This window comes from Stigmatopora argus, chromosome 20, assembly GCF_051989625.1.
Source record: "Stigmatopora argus isolate UIUO_Sarg chromosome 20, RoL_Sarg_1.0, whole genome shotgun sequence".
Taxonomy (NCBI): Eukaryota; Metazoa; Chordata; class Actinopteri; order Syngnathiformes; family Syngnathidae; genus Stigmatopora; species Stigmatopora argus.
Window position 1 is genome coordinate 6,066,147 of NC_135406.1, and position 20,331 is coordinate 6,086,477.

Genomic DNA, 20,331 nt, shown 5'->3' on the forward strand with positions numbered 1-20,331 from the left:
GCATTATGGCGTTTCGTCCTTGCAGTTTTGTGCATGTCAAGTCTAATTTGTGCGCATATAAGCCGTACCCACAATCCAGACATCATTTTTGAGCGATAAATACGGCGTATATGCGAGAAAATATGGTAAACGGATCAACATTTTACTGGACTTTTCGGCTTTTAAACTCTAAAAAGTTCATTTTTTTCAAGAAATAATACTAAATAAAAAATTAATTATCTCAGAAAGCTAATATTGGCATATTTCGATGGTAAATAGTCTCCAGAAGACCAGAAAATTATACAAAAGAAGGAACTAAAGCCTTCATGCAATTTTTCAGAAGCTTGAATGACACAGCATTGGGCAGCCAAAGGGTTAACATGATATCATCCACATTTAATAAGCATTTATTAAGTTCAACAGTCAACTAAAGATAATAATAAGATAATAATTGACATTTTTCACTATTTTGTTCACCACGTTTGCATTTGTGTCATGGCTATTTTTGTCCATGCTTTGGCTAATTTGTTTTTGTAAATTATTTGGAATTAGCATTTGTGTTTTTTTTGTTTTTGTAAATTATTTTGAATTTGCGTTTGTGTTTTTTTTGTTTTTGTAAATTATTTGGAATTTGCGTGTTTTTTTTGTAAAATATTTTGAATTTGCATCTTGTTTTGTTTTTGTAAATTATTTGGAATTTGCATTTGTGTTGTTTTGTTTTTGTAAATTATTTGGAATTTGCATTTGTGTTTTTTTGTTTTTGTAAATTATTTGGAATTTGCATTTGTGTTTTATTGTTTTTGTAAATTATTTGGAATTTGCGTTTGCTTTTGTAAATAATTTGGAATTTGCGTGTGTTTTTTGTTGTTTTTGTAAATTATTTTGAATTTGCGTTTTTTTGTTGTTTTTGTAAATTATTTTGAATGTGTTTGTGTTTTGTTTTTGTAAATTATTTAGAATTTGCGTTTTTTTGTTTTGTTTTTGTAAATTATTTTGAATTTGCGTTTGTGTTTTTTGTTTTGTTTTTGTAAATTATTTGGAATTTGCGTTTGTGTTTTCTTTTGTTTTTGTAAATTATTTGGAATTTGCATTAGTGTTTTTGTTTTTTTTGTAAATTATTTTGAATTTGCATTTGTTTTTTGTAAATTATTTTGAATTTGCGTTTTTTGTTTTTTTTTGTAAATTATTTTGAATTTGCGTTTGTGTTTTTTTCCCTTTTTGCAAAGGATTTGAAATGTGTATTTCTGTTCTTCGCACATGAATTCAGCAATTTTGATTTGCCCTTCTGCTGTACTCTGAATTTTTTGGATTAAGCGTCATTGTCAGTCTATTTAACACACTGTTCATTTATACATTTAAAAAAACCTAAAATATACCCATACCTTTCCGATGACACACAAGAGACTCAATGCTGGTGTGAAGTTTCCTCAGCTGCAAGTCGAGATTCTCAAAATGTTGTTGCTTCTCCTCAAACCACTGACACACAAAAAAAACACAAAGTCTGGGTAACAAGATCACCCTTTGTTCCGACACCCGTGGCAACTCACGGTGTCCGACTCGTTCATCTTGATGGTCATCTTGTTGACGGCGTCGGCCGCCTTGTTGACCATCCTGAGGATGCCGGCGCCACTCATGGCCTGCGTATTGATAGCGCGCGGCAACTGGAAAACATGCGCCAAGACACTTAGGCTCATCAAAGAAGCCGAAGTTAAAGGTGAAATGGAATGGTGGAAAGCCAGAACTAGCATCTAATGCACACCAAATATGGATTTATATTGTAGGGACAATAACACAAACATAAAATGGGGAAAATAAGGTAAAGCAACAATTACAGTAATACCTCGACAAACGAGCAATTTGAGATGCAAGTAAAATTTGGATTAAATATTTACCTTGAGATACGAGACGAGCTGCATTTTTTCAGTGTCCGGGTGTAATGTCTGAAAAGCTCCAGTATTTCTATTTAATCATTAAATGCTGCTAGGAAGTGGATTTTACCCGTTGAAGGCGCTACGAGAAAATGCACTGACCACCACTGAATTTTAGTACTATTAAACATCATAACCACTAGTTATTTGTCACTGTTAATAGCTGGCGAATTAAAACAAATAAATGTTTTTTCCAATCCAATATTCTGTTTTTGGTGTTTTTTCAGGGGGTTGGAATGAATTAATTTGTTTTTAAGTTCATTTCTATGGGAAACGTTCATTTGAGGTACGAGTATATCGACATACGAGCTCAGTCCCGAAACGCATTAAGCAAGATACCACTGTAGATAGTATTTCATTGGCCACTAGCAGGCAGTGTCTCCCTTCAAGAGTAATAAATACCATATTTTCTCACACACTGACTCAGAAAAGATCAAGAAAACACGTATATGTAATGGCTCAACCTGGAGGAGAACCTCCTGAAGATAGAATACGAACAAGGGTAGCAAATTGGGCCAATTTCCCACCGAAGTGAGTGGGTTATATTTACGCAGTGATTGGTTTGGAGTCTTTGTGATCTGGCAACCCTGACGTGCATCGCGGTACTTTTTGTGCGTGAGGCTCATTCTTAAACTTTTCTTCAATCCCTCTTGATTTTATAGGATAGTTTATAAGTTGTATTTTTTGTGTCGCCCTCTATGTGGACACCAGGGCTTGTGTTGTTGTCTTGATTAGCAAAAATAGTCAAACCCTGCGAAGGGTTAAAGACTGGGATTATTCTTGTATATTGTTGGAGTTATTTTGGGTACTCTTATGAATGTGCTTGAAATATTAATCATTATATGTATATGTGGAATATTAATCATTATATGCTATATGTGAAATATTAATCATTATATGCTTAACAAATGCTTACTTTGTTACAGAAACAAACTCGAAGATCACTCCCCACTGAATGGATGCTTGCTTGTTTTAATTCTTATGCAGTTGTTTTTGATTTCCGACCTTAATTGTTCGCTCGGGTTAATTCTTATGCAATTGTTTTGAGTAGATAACCTTAATTGTTTTGACTCTAATGCAACTAAATGGGCAGGAGAGGGTTTCGGTTCTTTAGAATCATCTGTGACGAGGACGAGCCAGGATCGGTTCTTTTCTTGCAAGAAAAGCTGGATATGCGCTCCGATTTCTACCTTATATTAAAGTATATCTATCAGTGGTGTGCCGTCAGGGCCTTCAAGGCCTTCTCTGCTGGCCTAAGAAATATCTGAATCACGGACTGATGTTAATTATATTTTGTCCATGAAGACATAATTCCAAATTGTCTGTTAGCCCGTCATTGCCTTCTATCTGAATCATATATTATATTTTGTCCATCAATACTTATTAAATAATTCCAAATTGTCTGTTAGCTTCCTTTCATTGCTTTCCCCCCTGGTTGCACTGCTTCCAGATGTGTGTTTTCATATTGAAGCATTTAACCAATCACATTTCAGCCATTATTTGTTGCCAGGGTCAGAAATCTGCCTCAAGGCCTTCACAATCAGTTCTGCAGGCTCTGCTGCATTAAACAAGCGTCGATAAGACTGTTGCTTTAACCAATCCGATTTCGAGTTGGCAACACCACAATGCCTTGTCGCAGGTGTAGGGATACGTCATCGCTTTCACCAACTATGATTGGCTAGTGATTAGCCAGAGCTACCAAAGTGTATCTGTAGCGAGCTCCACAAGCAAATATATTGCTGTGTTGATTTATAGCCATTTTCAAGACGGACTATGCCAGAAATACGACAGGACAGGCTCGACTTTCAGCATTAGCTTTGATGGCGATAGAAAAGAAGGAAGGAAGAAAGGAGGATGGATATTGTGTAGGGGTTAAAAAGGATTTTTGGGGAGTAAAATATGACTATTTCCTAAATAATATTTCAATTGTATGAGGTTATTATTGATTATTTTTTGTGTTGCACCTGTAGCTGCAGTAGAGGTTTTATAGCCATAAAATAATTTTTGCTGAAGGCGTCACTAGGAAATGCACGGACCGCCACTGATATCTATTAATGAACCCAACATATATAAAGATCACCACTTAGATGCGAGTCTTCAGTAAATGTGTCTGCTGAAGGCAATTGTCGACGACTGCTTCTTACGTCACGCAACGGAGACAAACGATGCAATTATCTCGCTGCCTCTGAATCTGTCTGAAAGCAAAAGCCTACCGTGACTCCTGCCGCCAACGCGATGGCATCAAAGCGCCCCCTGGTGGGGAGGTCGTGGTGCTCTTTGGTGACACAACACCAACTTGTGACATTTTTGGTTCCCCTCCGTTTAATTAGCCGCCGTGGTCGTCTTGTTTTCAACGCAATCACTTTGTCGACGTCTCCCCTTTTTACCTCCCGTCCATCTGTAAACCCCCCCCCCCCAACCCTCTCCAAAGTGATTGGAACATTGCTCGCATTCCAGATTAAATTCTAGCGGCGGGGTAAGAGAAGCTCATTTTTCTTCATTTCGGAAAAGTTTACTTTCGCGTGCGGTGGTCCTCCCCCAGAAAGCCATTTAAGCGGAGGCGGGGTCTCGGGGGTACTCTTTGATGGAAGCTAAATGAAGGGGGGGCGTTGGGAACCTTGGGGGGGGAGGGTTGGGGGCTTTTCATTTATAGCCCCTCCTGGTTGTGTTTCATTAAGTGGGCCGGACGGGACGCCGCGCTCACTCAAGCATCCCACAATTCATCTGTTAAGTCACTGACAGGTCGCCATTTCTTTCGTAGGCCACACCCCTCCCTCGCACGGCAGCGACGGGTCCCAGTAGGAATGAAATGCTTAGGGCAGTCTCAATGTGCGAGTTGCGTGCGTTTACCTCCGAAGTCTCCAGGAAATGCACCAGGTCGGGATCCTTGAGAAGGATGGGATGCTTCACTGTACGCGTCAGGAACCTGCGCCACAACATCAAAGGCGTTTTCCACAAGGGCCATGATCAGAACATGGCACATCAAAGACACTGATCCACATTTGTTCAAAGGGTGTCAGGATAAACCATTTTTCACAACTAATTTCATATAAAGAGAAAGACAACATTTTTATGTGTATCCCAGTGAAAAAAAAAAGTTGTTTAACAAATTGAAGGGGCATAGCATTTCATTTTTTATGGGTAATAGTGAGAAAATTATTAAAATAAAAGTATTTTCATGACTATAAGGCGCACATGAAAGTCTTACATTTTTTCCAAAATAGACAGGGCGCCTTATAATCCAGTGCGCTTTATATATGGACCAATACTAAAATTGTAATCACGATAAAATAAAATAAATCAGTCGATAGGGTACACCATCCTCTACAGCTCTCACAACTACGGCAAGCAGCCCCTGACTCTACTATTTTCCCCGTAGAAAAAGTACTGCGCAGTGACTGCTGGGATATGTAGTTCTTTTGTCAATACACCCAATGGATTGTGGCCTGGACATCGACATCAACACAGCTTTACGAAGCGTGGCAGGCAGCGCCGGAATAGTTACGCTAGCTACTAGCTAGCTACTACAGTGGTACCTCGACCTACGATCAGCTCATTGTACGACATGCTCGTGGTACGACGAAAATTTCGATCGAATAATTCGCCCGCGATACGATCAAAATTTCGAGATGCAACCAAGCCAGGGGCCATGACATGAGCTGTTTATCGTTGTAGCGCACTGTCTTTTTTGCCGCATCTCTTTCCTGTATAACAGATATCTACGAGCGACGAACGGTTTCTTTCGCCTACAGATGGACCAGGAAACGCACAACGCGCATGCACGGGCAAAAAGAGGGCTTTCTGGGTAATGAAGTATACTCGTGCACACAACACCGATTGCCAATGGCACCCTTTCTCAGAATAAAACTTTATTGCCCACAATCAATACGTGGGTAGGAGGTTGCATTTCCTGTTTCCCCCCCTTAGCATGTTAGCTCCCGTTGGCGGAGCGATCGCTAATTCAAGACTACTTCTCGTTGGCAAGTGGTCGTGCGTTATCCTATTGTGAGGACATTTGTGTGCATCATTTTCGGAATATTTTGAAGGGAATAGTACAACAGCAAACAGCCCATCGATAGCGAACGTGAGGGTGGAGGCGTGGCAAACAACTAACCCGGCCAGAACGAAGGTAAAAAAAAGATTAAAACAAAATTAGAATTCAGTTTTGTGTAAAGTTACATTAAACGTATGTTTGAGTGTGTCTGTATATATTAATCCAAGTTAATTTAAATTTGTTTGTTTTGTTTACGAGTGCGTTGTCGTGGGAAAAAAAGCCGACCACCCCCCCATAAGCTAGCTACTAGCTAGCGTAACTATTTGCGAATGGATTGTGGCCGCGTGGACGAACGTATAAAACTCAGCGTTTTCGATGACTCATTTGGACAATTGTTCAATTCAGACACAGAAAATGAGGACTTTGATGGATTTGTGGGTGATGATGACGTCAGTACATTGTAAAACGGCTAAATAAAGTACAACCGAACTCAGTCTTGCTTCCGTTGCCTTTTTAAAAACGTGTTTTAGCGTGTGTCCGTATGTTTAAGATGGTGTATGTTTTGCCATGCCTGGCTGCGTCTTTAAAAACGATGCGTCCTTTGTGTGTCAAATACAGAAATAGCACTCGTTACTGATGCTGCGGCTTAAAATACAATGTGCCATGTAGTCGTGAAAATACGGTAACCGTATATGCGTATAGGCCATCCCAACTATCAGCGGTCTAAGAAACCGGAGCGTGATTGAACCATTAATTTTGATTTATTGACCGCATTTTCTTGCATATACGCCGTATTTGTCATTAAATGTTTTTGACTGAATCAAAGGTACGGCTTATATGCGCACAAATTAGACTTGAGATGATTTTTCTTAAGATTTTCCCTTCAAAGTAACATTTGTACTCCCTATTAAAACCTGAATATGGAGGTGAAAATCGTGAATCAGGGGGCGTCTTATACGAGAGAAATTGTAAAATTCTACGATTTTAGGCCATTTTAAGGGTGCGGCTTATACTTGGGGGCGGCTTATATGTGAAAAAGTACAGTACATTACTAACAGGAAGTTACAGGCTTATATTTTTCCCTCCACAAAATAATAATAATTATTATTTCAAGCACTTTGGTCCAGGAGATAAAACAATGGAAACAATAGTTTTGGCGGATTATAATAATTTAATCGGTGCTAAACTGTTGTGATTGTCCGGCTAGTAACAAATTCTTGTTGGCAAAAGTAGTTTAGCGCTTTTGAAAACACAGCATGTTGATATTATACAATGTTCTAAAATTAATTAAATATTTTCTGTTGATAAAGAATGTATTTATCAATCAATCGAGGGGCGTAAATGCAGTGAACATTTTTTTTATGCAAGTATGAGATTGAAAGTAGTCAAAGCAATTTTAAGAAAAATGCTAACAGCTGAAGTCTTTGGCTAACTTCCTATTTGATATAGAACATATATATTAAAATAGAAAATTTATTAAATGAATGACAAGGGCTGCTTATTGTTCCACCTCAAAATTATGATAACCAACCCTTGTTATCTTGAACACAAGCAGAAATTACGGAACCAAATACCCAAACTCCACCCACTGCCGAAGGTAATCGTCATTTTAATAATAAAATATTTGCAAACACTTAACCAGTTTCGATCGAGTCACATCAAAAAAACGGTTGTTTGGTTTATGCATTTTTGGTGATGTTTTTCTTGTTGCTAATATTATTTCAAGTCATAGTCAAAGGCTTGTTTGAAGTGAGGAAATACAGTAGTTTTTTTGCACTATTGGTAGATGACATTGTTAATTCAGACGTAGTTTAAATAGCCTACAGACAACTAAACTCCGACAACCTGGACAAACAAGTGATCTCGTAATTGGCTGATTGGTGGTGGGTAGGACATCCTCATAAACAGAATTAAAACAACATTTACCTGGCCGACATCTTTGGAAAAGAAAAAAAATGAATCTTAACCATTGAAAATCAGTCATATCATCATATTTCCAAAAGACACTTTTCTATTGAAATATGACAGCAATGTAAAGCTTGCCATTTCAGAATTGACGTTTAATTCCTACAAGGCACTTATAAATTAGTTTGTCAATAGTAGCTGTCCAATTCCAAACCCTTTAAATTGTTATGTATGCACTTCCATACTTATTATTTATTATCTATTATTTATTTATTGATTATTTATTGATTAATTAGATAGTATTAATTGATTATTTATTTGTTGGTTGTTGTTAATTGTGCACCAAGTGGTGAAGCTTTTAATCTTATTATACATGGGTACCTTGACATACGAATGCCCCGACATACGAGCAATTTGAGATATGAGTAAAATTTTGGGCAAATATTTATCTTGAGATACGAGACACATTTTGATAAACGAGCCTACAGCGGACGCGAGAGGCTGCTCATAAGAACATCATGGGAACTGTCTTTCTGGTCGCAACTCCCTCGTGTAATGTCTTATGAGCACTGGGCGGAGCATTGCATTTTTTTCTGTGTTTTTTTTTCCCCGTTAGTCAGCGCAATTGGCGTAGCGTTCGCTAAAGAGGAGTATATACTACTTGTTGGCAAGTGGTCGTGTTTTATCCTATTGTGAGAACATTTGTGTGCATCATTTTCGGAATATTTTGAAGGGAATACAAAAGCAAACAACCCTCGATAGGTTGCATCTGAAACTCAGGGTGGAGGCGGGGCAAATAGAGCCAACCCGGGAGAAGAAAGGTATCATGTCAAACTAAATTAGAATTAAGTTTAGTGTAAGGTTAGATCAGGGGTCGGGAACCTTTTTGACAGAGAGAGCCCTAAACAATTCATATTTCTAATGTTATTTCTTGAGAGCCATTCTCAGAATTCCAAAGTAAAAATACATGAAAATGTGTGATTTTTTTTGTCATTTCACCATTTTTAAAGTACAAAAAGTCTCTGAATTCTTTTGACAACATTGTTATGCTGTTGTTAATAAATCAGTATCAATTATATTATGCACGGGACTCAGCTCTCTCACCAGTGATTTCCATATTTTACTTCACAGGTTAGTGAAGAGCCATATGCACCCATAGAAAGAGCCACATATGGCTCACGAGCCATAGGTTCCCTACCCCTGGGTTAGATTAAACTTATTTTTGAGTGTCTGCATCGTCATCCAAGTTCATTTCAATTTGTTTATGTTATGTTACGAGCGCGTTGTCGTGCATAAATTTCCACCTCTCTGTCCGTCTCTCTCTCTCCCCTCCACGAAATTCGTCTAATTTTAATACTATTAAACACATTTTAGTACTACTAATAGATGGTGAATTAGAACAAATAAAAATGTTTTTTCCAATCCAATATCCTGTTTTTGGTGTTTTTTTAGAGGGTCGGAACTAATTAATTTGTTTTTAGTTCATTTCTATGTTAAACGTTCATTTGAGTTACGCGTATATCGACATACGAGTTCAGTCCCGGAACGAATTAAGCTCGTATCTCGAGGTACCACTGTACTTGTATAATGGCAATAAAAGCCTTCAATTCAATGACATGGAAAAGCTACAACCAGGTGACTCGTGTTAAGACCAACGTACCTCTCTAAGGCCGACCTTCTTTTCTCCACAAACTCGTTAGACGATTGGTCCTCCATCCCGACCTTCACTTTGGTCATACCTACACTCATCAAATGAAACAAAGTATACATTAATGCATGGGTGTCAGACTCGGGTTGGTTCGCGGGCCGCTTTAACGTCAACTTGATTTCACGTGGGCCGGACCATTTTAGATATAATATTTAATATTTTTTTATTTTTATAAATGGACTAAAAGAACTGGATTAAAAGCCCTGAATATACAGTTTTTTATAGATCTAAAACAATGTGTATTTTAGCTTTTTTGTATTTAATTTTAGATTTTAGAAAATGATTTTTAAACTAAAAACACTGAAAAAATGGATTAAAAAATTACAATTTTTGATTTAAAAGGGGGAAAATCAGGAAATGTAATATACATCTATACTCTTCATTTTAATTTGATCCTAAAACAGAAAGTCGGCACTCATGATTTACTTTCTCGGGCCGCACAAAGTGATGCGGCGGGCCAGATTTGGCCCCCGGGCCACCACTTTGACATGTGCTCTAGAACAAGGGTGTCAGACTCTGGTTGGTTCGCGGACCGCTTTAACGTCAACTTGATTTCACGTGGGCCGGACCATTTTAGATATAATATTTCGATTTTTTTATTTTATAAATGGATTAAAAGAACTGGATTAAAAGCCCTGAATATTCATTTATTTATAGATCTAAAACAATGTTTATTTTAGCTTTTTTAAAATATATTTTTAGATTTCAGAAAATGATTTTTGAACTAAAAACACCAAAAAAAATGGATTAAAAAATTACAATTTTTGATCTAAAAGGAGGAAAAAACAGGAAATGTAATATACATCTATACTCATTTAAATTCGATCCTAAAACAGAAAGTCGGCACTCATGATTTACTTTCTCGGGCCGCACAAAGTGATGCGGCGGGCCAGATTTGGCCCCCGGGCCACCACTTTGACATGTGCTCTAGAACAAGGGTGTCAGACTCTGGTTGGTTCGCGGACCGCTTTAACGTCAACTTGATTTCACGTGGGCCGGACCATTTTAGATATAATATTTCGATTTTTTTATTTTATAAATGGATTAAAAGAACTGGATTAAAAGCCCTGAATATTCATTTATTTATAGATCTAAAACAATGTTTATTTTAGCTTTTTTAAAATATATTTTTAGATTTCAGAAAATGATTTTTGAACTAAAAACACCAAAAAAAATGGATTAAAAAATTACAATTTTTGATCTAAAAGGAGGAAAAAACAGGAAATGTAATATACATCTATACTCATTTAAATTCGATCCTAAAACAGAAAGTCGGCACTCATGATTTACTTTCTCGGGCCGCACAAAGTGATGCGGCGGGCCAGATTTGGCCCCCGGGCCACCACTTTGACATGTGCTCTAGAACAAGGGTGTCAGACTCTGGTTGGTTCGCGGACCGCTTTAACGTCAACTTGATTTCACGTGGGCCGGACCATTTTAGATATAATATTTCGATTTTTTTATTTTATAAATGGATTAAAAGAACTGGATTAAAAGCCCTGAATATTCATTTATTTATAGATCTAAAACAATGTTTATTTTAGCTTTTTTAAAATATATTTTTAGATTTCAGAAAATGATTTTTGAACTAAAAACACCAAAAAAAATGGATTAAAAAATTACAATTTTTGATCTAAAAGGAGGAAAAAACAGGAAATGTAATATACATCTATACTCATTTAAATTCGATCCTAAAACAGAAAGTCGGCACTCATGATTTACTTTCCCGGGCCACACAAAATGATGCGGCGAACCAGATTTGGCCCCCGGGCTGCCACTTTGACACGTGCATTAATGTCGAAGTGGGGTCAGTTAAACATCTCCCTGAAAGGACTGTTTGGAACTCGGGATGCGTGCCCTTGTCGATTCGTCCCTGGGCTGTCATAGCAACGTACCCACAATGCTCTTCTCTGGCGCGGGGGGCACCACATAGCCCACGTGCATGTACTTGGACGCCAGTTTCCCGTGAAGGCCCAGGAAGTCGCTGAAGCGGCGCTTGACCGAGAACTCTGGGAGTCTGAATAACGGTGAAGGTGGCGACACCTTGGTGGTTACCTTGTAAGCCATATAGGCATTAATCCCATCGCCTGGAAACATGGAACCGTGGTCACGTGATGTGAAATGGCGGACACTAGACGTTTAGGGAAAAGACGCACTCACCAACTTTCTCAGGGTCTGACACAGAAATGACAATGTCCAACTTGTCGCTGAGCTCATCTTCCATCTGCACGACAGCAACAGAAAATGCATTTGAAAAAATACACTGCCTTACTGTGCCTTAACAATGTTTTTCAGAGTCTATACTTTTCATGGATCAACACTGAAGACGTTACACACTGTCAATGAGTCACTTTATCCCTTAGACAACAAAAGAAATGTATTTTATATTCAAAATAACTCAAAACACAGCAATGAATGTGTGAAAAGCTGCCAACAAGTGTGTACACTTCAAGTGAAAATTTCAAAATTGGGCCCAAAATGACAATATTTTGTGTGGCCGCCATTATTTTCCAGCACCGCCTTAACCCTTAAGTCACGATGACATCGCAGAACTGATTAAAGAACATAAGCTCCCCCACCCCATGCTCAATAGGGTTTAGGTCTGGGGACATGTTTGGCCTGTCTATCACCTTTATCCTCAGCTTCTTTAGAACGGTCGTGGTCGTCTTAGGTGTGTTTTGGGCCGTTATCATGTTGGACTATTGTCTCATTTATCGCGGTTTTATCCGACCAAAGGACATGATTCCAGTAATCTACAGTGGTACCTCTACATACAAGCTTAATTCGTTCCAGGACTGAGCTCGTATGTCGATCTTCTCGTAGCTCGAACGAACGTTTCCCATTGAAATGAACTAAAAAATAATAATTTGTTCCAACCCTCTGAAAAAACACCAAAAACAGGATATTGGCTTGGAAACAATGTTTTATTTCTTCTAATTCGCCATCTATTAACAAGTAACACATAACTAGTGGTTTAATAGTAATAAAATGGGTTTCATAGAACTAAAATTAGACGCATTTCACGGAGGGTACAGAGAGGGACATAGAGGGGGAGGGGGGACTTTCCACTCGTAACCGAACAAACAAATTAAAATTAACTTGGATTAATATATAGACACTCAGACATACATTTAAATGTAACTTTACACAAAATTGAATTCTATTTTTTTTTTTTTTTACCTTCGTTTCCCGGTTAAGTTGTTTGCCACGCCTCCACCATCACGTTCGGTATCGATGGGCTGTTTGCTGTTGTATTCCCTTCAAAATATTCCGAAAATGATGCACACAAATGTCCTCACAATAGGATAACGCACGACCACTTGCCAACGAGAAGTAGTTTTGAATTAGCGATCGCTCCGTTAACGGGAGCTAGCAGGCTAAGGGCTGCAACGCTCCGCTCAGTGCTCGCAGATACGTTACAAAGAGGTATAGTTGCGACCAGAGATATTACACGAGGAGTTGCGGGGAGAGAGCCAGTGCCCCTGATGTTCTTTTGAGCCGCCAACGAGAAGTAATATACTATTCTGCTCGTATTAGCGATCGCTCCGGCATTCGCGCTGAGTGACGGAAAAAAACACTGAAAAAAATGCAACGCTACGCCCAGTGCTCGTAGATATCTGTTATACACGAAAGAGATGTGGCAAAAAAGACAATTTAGCTTTGACATGCACGAAACTGCAAGGTGACAAAGACGCCATAACGCAAGACAATGGGGCCGATACGGTCATTTATTTCAAAATAGAGAAAAGATGAACAGAAAACGCAAAAAAAAAAAATTTTGCCGTGTATGAATGAAATACCAGAAAACGATTAAACCGTATCTTGCATAAAACGTGAAAAAACTCCCAGGTGCCTGCCATTGCTGGCTCAGGGCGCCGCCATCTTACCAGACGCGAGTAGCCTTGATACACGTGTTCGTAGTGTTTATCATGTCAGGACATCAATAGTTGTTAAGGCCGATTATTAAAATATCAGCATTGACACCTGCGTAATGTGTATCTAATGCTATTATTGCACCCAGAGACTTGGTGAAAACAAAACCGCTATGGACACACTTCCCGGTTGTACTGCTGACATGACTTCCTTTTTGAATTTGTCTACGTGCAGACAATCCTTTCAATTCATACAATATCTCAGAAATACTACGTGCAATGATTTTTCATCTTATACGAGGGAAATTGTCAAATTCAATGATTTTAAGGCAATTTTAAGGGTACAGGTTATACGCGGAGGCGGCTAATATGCGAGAAAATACCGTAATAATTTTTTTTTTTTTTTTTCCATGTTGAACTTAGTGACCAACATGAAAGTGACTATGACAAATTAATATATATGCTCCCCAATCACACCTGACATCTTGTTTCAATATTAGTCACATTACACATGGAGGGTAAATGCTTAATTGGACCCATTTGTGGGTTAATTTTGAGATATTCACTTAATTTACTCACTTTTGTTGGCAGTATTCATTCATTGTTATGTTTTGAATATTTTGTGAAAATACAATACATTTCTGTTGTTATCCAAGCTGCTTTATATTGAATCACGGTGTAATTTCTCCAGTATTTTTCTATGAAGATACAATACAAAAATTGCAGAAACTCACTTTTGTGAGATACTGTATAATTGTGTGTTTATTTGTAGGTGTTTACCTCATCGAAGGAGGAGTGTGTAAACATGTCGTCGTGAGGGTGTCCTATGCGTGGCGTGAGAATGGAGATGGGTGGTGTGATGGGGGTGATGACAGGCGACGGGCCATCCGACAGCAGCACGCCTCTCTCCGGACTGTCCAGCGATACTTCCTCTGTGGCTTCTTATACACACAAAAAAGCATGCAGCAAGTACCAAAGTCAAAATGGGATGTTTACTTTTATGGATTTTTTTTCTTGACAAGATTCTTTTTTGTGTTTTCTTGTTGTCGTACAAAATCTGAGGGCTTTTATTTGAGATATACAGTCAGTTCAATAAGTATTATCCAGAATGACAACGGCCCAAAGCGAAATCAAGGAGTGGCTCCTTAACAAGCATGTCAAGATTATGGCCAGTCTCCAGACCTAAACCCAATATAAATTATGTGGAGGGATTTCAAACGCAGAAATCTGCCTGATCTAGAAGATCTGTGTGGAAGAGTGGGCCATGATACTTCCTGCAGTGTGTGCAAACCTGGTGAAAAACTACAGGAAATGTTTGACCTATACAATTGCAAAGAAAGACCACTGTAACAAATATTAATCAATTCATTTCAAACCCCTCCATAATTTCTAAGTGTGAGAACTTGTAATATAGAAGGGTGTTTGTCGGACAAAAAAAAAATTACTGAATCGAGGGTACGGCTTATATGCGCATAAAAAGTCGACGTGCACGAAACTGCAAGATGACAACGCCATAACGCTATGACGTCATGACGCCATGCAGCCGATACGGTCATATATTTCCAAATAGAGAAAACATACAGCTTAAACGCTAAACAAAATTAATTTCGTCGTTTATGAATGAAATTCAAGAAAAAAAACTCAGTTGCTCGCTTGGGATGCGGCCATCTTACCTAGGGCGCTAGCGTCTAAACCTAGTTAAACGTTCTGACTGTCCTAACGCAAGCAGCCTTGATTTTGAAATAAAACAAAATTCCACTTTGATTTTTTTCGTTTTATTTCTTGTTCGAAAGTGAGAACTTATTTCTATATTCAAATTGAATAATTTGATATTTTGCATTTACAAAGACAGGCATATTAATTATGATATTGACCCCAATTATGTGCTTTTGATTCATAGAGTATCTCAGAAATACCACGTGTGATGATTTTTCTTAAGATTTTCCCTTCAAAGTAACACATTTGTACTCCCTACTAAAACCATGCATATAGTAGTGAAAAATGTGAATCGGGGGGCGGCTTATACGCGAGAAATTGCAAAATTCAACAATTTTGAGTAATAGCCCCACTTTGTTTTAAGGTCCCCAATACTATCAACTAAAACCTTTAAAATGACCAAGTGCACCAATTTAATAAATATTAAGCCATTAAAATCAATAACATTAAAAATCATTTCTCCTTGTTTGTGACTGAGTCTGTAGGTAAAAGAGGCAGAGGCAAACATTTGGCGAAACTTACCAACACATGCACGTAAACACTACTTAAAATGATAAATTCAAAAAAACTTAACGTTCTTGGTCCATTTGAAAAATAAAGAATAAATTTGCTGTACGCACAGTCGAAAAATTAAAAAATACCGCGTTAAAAGTCCGTGACGAAAAACGGGCTAGAAAAACCACCATAGAGAATCAGCACCCTCTTAGCCAATGGTAGGCCAGTGGGTTGTTGGAACAGAGCAAATTGGAGGCCAGTGAGATTTCAGCCAATGGAAGAGAAACTATCATGCCAATTTCAAAATAAAATACAGAAAGTTTATTTTATGTTTTGGGGAGATTTGATTTTGGGGAGATTTTGCGTTTTATATACATAAGAGTGCACAATAGAGATTACTTTAAACCATTTACAATTTCAACAACAATTTCGTAAGTAGAGCAGTACTTTATATCTAAATTCTCTAATTAGTTCCACATTCCTCGCACAACTACCAACTAAACCCTTTAAAATTGGTCAAGATATCCCAATTTTGTAAGAAAGATGTGAGAAACACACAAAAAGAGAGAAAATGATCATTATTTTTTTTATTTATGTCACAAAAAGAATAGAGGTATACAGACGCTCCCCTACTTACGAACATACGACTTACGAACAACGGTACATACGAACATGTCTGCAAATTGCGTTTATGTCAAAAAATGTTCGTAAGTTCGATTTTGTATTTTTTTCCCGAGTAGTGCTTCTTTCCGCCGCTAATACCGACGCCTGGCGCTGTGAGGGCTCAGCTCACCCAGCATCTACCTTCTGTCCAATTCGTTGCAATGCGGAAGTGCGTGAACGTATCTCCAGTGCGCAAAGAACCTTTTTCATTTGTATCATTAAATATCTCGTGCATCCATTATTGAATATGGTTGGTAAAAAGCGAAAGGCTTCTTTTGAGGGAGTTGCAAGGAAGAGGCAAGCCATTTCATTTGAAACGAGTGGCAATAATAACGAAGCTTGATGCGCGTGAGAGTGGTGAGCGTTTCACGGGCATACAACTTGAATCGTTCGACCGTCAGTACCATTTATAAACAGAAAGATCGAGCAGCAGGACCCAAATATTGAACGTTGCACAAAGTTTGCAAATCAATTGAATGATGCCATACAGTGCTACCGCATCATTTATGATGAAAAAAAGAAGAAAACTGTGCAATCGTCGTTAGAGCGCTTCTTTCGGCCAGTTTCTAATACATAAATCTCTCTCTCTCTATACAGTACTGTACATATTCTCTCCATTGTATTAAATGTTTTTTTCAGTACAAACCATGCGTTGTTACTTATACAAGCCTTAAACATACAAATGCACTTATATAAACCTTCAATATACTTATATAGGCCTTAAACATAAATTATAATACAAAATATAGCACTGAATCAACTTACAAACAAATTCAACTTATGAACAATCGCTCGGAACCTAACTCGTTTGTAAGTAGGGGAGCGTCTGTATATACAAAATCTACCCTTGACAATGGGTTAAAGAAAATGGACGGTTGTTGTGAGACACTATTTTCAAAATAAAATAACGGATAAGGAATGCATGTACTTTTTGGGGGTTTCTGTAACTTGGATATTTGTATTATCTCGAGGCACTCATTTGCATATAAAAAGCTTTTGTAACCTGGAAATTTCCCACCTAGAAGCATTCGTAAGTAGAAGTATGACTGTATCTCGTTTTAAGGAGAATATTGAGCTAATAACATTAACACTTAAGTTTACCTGCAAACAAGTCATCCGGGTCTTCGTCATAATCCATTTTGGGCCCGTTGGATTTTCCGCCGTTTGGATGCATTTCCTGAGGTGGGAAAGAGGGTGAAACAGAGTAAACATTTCGCAAAAGCAGCTAAAGCAATAAAATTCACTCTTGAAATGACGCAAAATTAATCGAGGGCATCTGTTGTGAACACAGAATCAAAACAATAACTTGTTCAGGCTGATAATCGACCTAAAAATGGGAAAACCTCAGTTTAAACATTGAGAACAGTGTTAAAAATATATTTAAAAAAATGTTTCTTTAAGGTCTATTGGAAATTTAACGAATAAATGGTAATGCAAATGTTATATAATGCTCATTTCAATAAAACAAATGACTTTTTAATTGCGGTCTTTCCCTGTATCAAATGAGCAACTTAATTAGTGTACATATTTCTGCAAAAAAATGTGCCCGCCTTCAATAAACAAAACAAAAAATTGCTTTTTAAAGCTGTTTCTACGTTTTTTGTGTGCAAAAATCAAAGGATAATACTTGAGCCCCTCTGACATGGTGGTTCTTCACCCCTATTTTTCTTTAAACATGGCACTGGTAAAACAAGCGCAGGAAATGACAACCAGTGACTTCCTTACTGCTGACTCAGCATAAACACAACAGGAAGACAAAGACGAAAAGGAACAAAAAATGCTGACTGGACACAAAAAGTGAAACAAATGCAATACCGTATTTACTCGCATATAAGCCGCATTGGTCGGACAAAAAAACCCGACTGAATCGAGGATACGGCTTATATGCGCATAAAAAGACGGACATGCACCAAACTAGGTGACAAAGACGAAACATAATAACGCCATGACGCAAGACAACACGGCCGATATGGTCATTTATTTTGAAATAGAGAAAAGATAAACAGATAAAACGCTAAACAAAAGTTATTTTAATGTCAATGAATGAAATTCAAAAAAATAAAAAACATCTTGCGTAAAAGCTAAAAAAAAAAAACTCACTTATGCTTGCCTAAGCTCATGGCGTCGCGAGCCCACCACAGCTATAAGCCAATAGTATTTAAGGCTGATCGAAGGTCTTGCGGTCGATCATTAAAATATCAGCCTTTATACCTGCGTAACGTGTATCCTATGCTATTATTGCACCCAGAGACTTGGTGAACACTATAGTGGTACGGATACACTTCTTGGTTGTGCTAACGTTACTTCCTTTTTGAAAGGAACTTGTACATTTGTGATTATGAAATAAAACAAAATTCCGATTTGATTTTTTTATCTTTATTTCTTGTTTGAAATGACAACTATTGCAGTAATAAGAACCTTCGTGTAAAAAAAAAAATCGAGATATTTCGACATTAGAAGCAGTTCGGCCGTGACAACATCTTAAACTTCTGGTGAGAAAATTGTAATTCATTAAAAAGCATCAGGTTTTCATCAAGATAGACTTTTTTTCTTTTTTCAAATTGAATAATTTGATATTTTGCATTTAAGGCATATTAACTTCCTTATGATATTGACCCTAATCATGTGCTTTTGATTCATAAAGTATTTCAGAAATACCACGTGTGACGATTTTTCTTGCGATTTTCCCTTCAAAATAACACATTTGTACTCCCTATTAAAACCATGAATATGGAGGTGAAAATTGTGAATCAAGGGGGCGGCTAATACGCAAGAAATTGTAAAATGCAACAATTTGAAGGCAATTTTAAGAGTGGGCTTATACACGGGGCGGCTTATATGCGAGTAAATACGGTAATTGCCAAACCAAATCTGAAAAAAAGGCTAATATTAAAAATTGGAAATAATTTCTAGTTAATCACGTTAACTATCATGTGCCGAAAGCGCAGTCCATTGATTGGTCAGAGGTTAAAATCAAAATATGATGAACATTAAGCCATAGATTTACAGTTAGTTACTAGATTTAAATCGTAATACTATGAGATGAAAGTCATTTTATTGTTTATTTTTCTGTAATGAGAAGTTGTTCAGCTTCACGGGCATCAACTTTTGTTGACGTAAGGTCTGTATGGACACAACATTGCTTTTCACGATTTAGGCAATATTGGGAGTAAAAGTCAAAATTATGATATTTAAAGTGTTCTATGGGGTGCACAGACAACCTGTGAAAAATTTGATTTTGGATTAATTGGGGGGGGCGTTATTTGATTCCTTTAATCCAACTTTGATTAGAACAATATCATATTGTTAATAGGATGACATAGTTTTAAATTCGATTTTCAGCTGTTGCTGTACCCTGAGATTTTCTCAATGCAAAAAGGTTGTGAAACACAATTAGACGTTCATCACTGTCAGTGGCATGACATTGAGTAAGATAACTAGAAATAATAAAGACTGTAAAACTGTTTTACAAACCCCATGAAAGACACAATGTGAGTAGCTGAAGCTAAATCTTGCCATTTTGGATAAAATGTGGTCGAAAAAGGATCCTACGGAAGAGAGTTCCCAATTCCCCCAGTTAGTGAACGCCCCATCTTCACCCTCACCTGCGTGAGGTCACCTGATGAACAGCCACGCACCTGCTTCATAATTAGTCTTTTATTACCACTATTATTATTATTGTTATTTTTTTTAACAAACGATTACATTGAACGCAATTATAAACAGTGTTCTGGTTACCAAAGCTTCCTTTTCGGCTCGCAGCTCGGCTAAAGCCACTCAATGGCAAAACAACCTCACCTCGTTAAGGCCGCCCGCCAGCTGCGGGAACAGATCGTCGGCGTCCTCCACCTCCTGGAAGTCGCTGTTTGGCGGAGGGTCTCTGGCTGTGGCCGCCATGTGTTTCCCGGCGAGGAGCTGTGAGGAGATATCTTGACGAGTACACACAATGGCAGCTAACGGCTACAGCCTTGAGCTAACCTCCGCAGCTGGTGAGTGATTGACAAGCGGGAGGGGCGTGACGGAGGAGTCATATGATTTGCCCTGGCTAGTCACGTGACAAAGTCTTACGTC

General features: G+C 37.9%; 1 protein-coding gene across 2 annotated transcripts in view; it reads right to left on the reverse strand.

The window, feature by feature from the left end:
• The window catches only part of snx2 (sorting nexin 2), a 34,903-nt gene extending 14,632 nt beyond the window's left edge, over window positions 1-20,271 (reverse strand). For both annotated transcript variants that reach the window (XM_077589153.1, XM_077589154.1), the window contains exons 1-9: window positions 20,059-20,271; window positions 17,362-17,437; window positions 14,167-14,327; window positions 11,675-11,738; window positions 11,410-11,601; window positions 9,467-9,545; window positions 4,758-4,833; window positions 1,527-1,640; window positions 1,362-1,455 (exon numbers count right to left, since the gene is read on the reverse strand). In XM_077589153.1, the coding sequence (XP_077445279.1) occupies window positions 1,362-1,455; window positions 1,527-1,640; window positions 4,758-4,833; window positions 9,467-9,545; window positions 11,410-11,601; window positions 11,675-11,738; window positions 14,167-14,327; window positions 17,362-17,437; window positions 20,059-20,157 (955 nt within the window). In that variant the 5' untranslated portion in view covers window positions 20,158-20,271. The remainder of the gene's footprint in view (window positions 1-1,361; window positions 1,456-1,526; window positions 1,641-4,757; window positions 4,834-9,466; window positions 9,546-11,409; window positions 11,602-11,674; window positions 11,739-14,166; window positions 14,328-17,361; window positions 17,438-20,058) is intronic.
• Window positions 20,272-20,331: the final 60 nt, after the last annotated feature.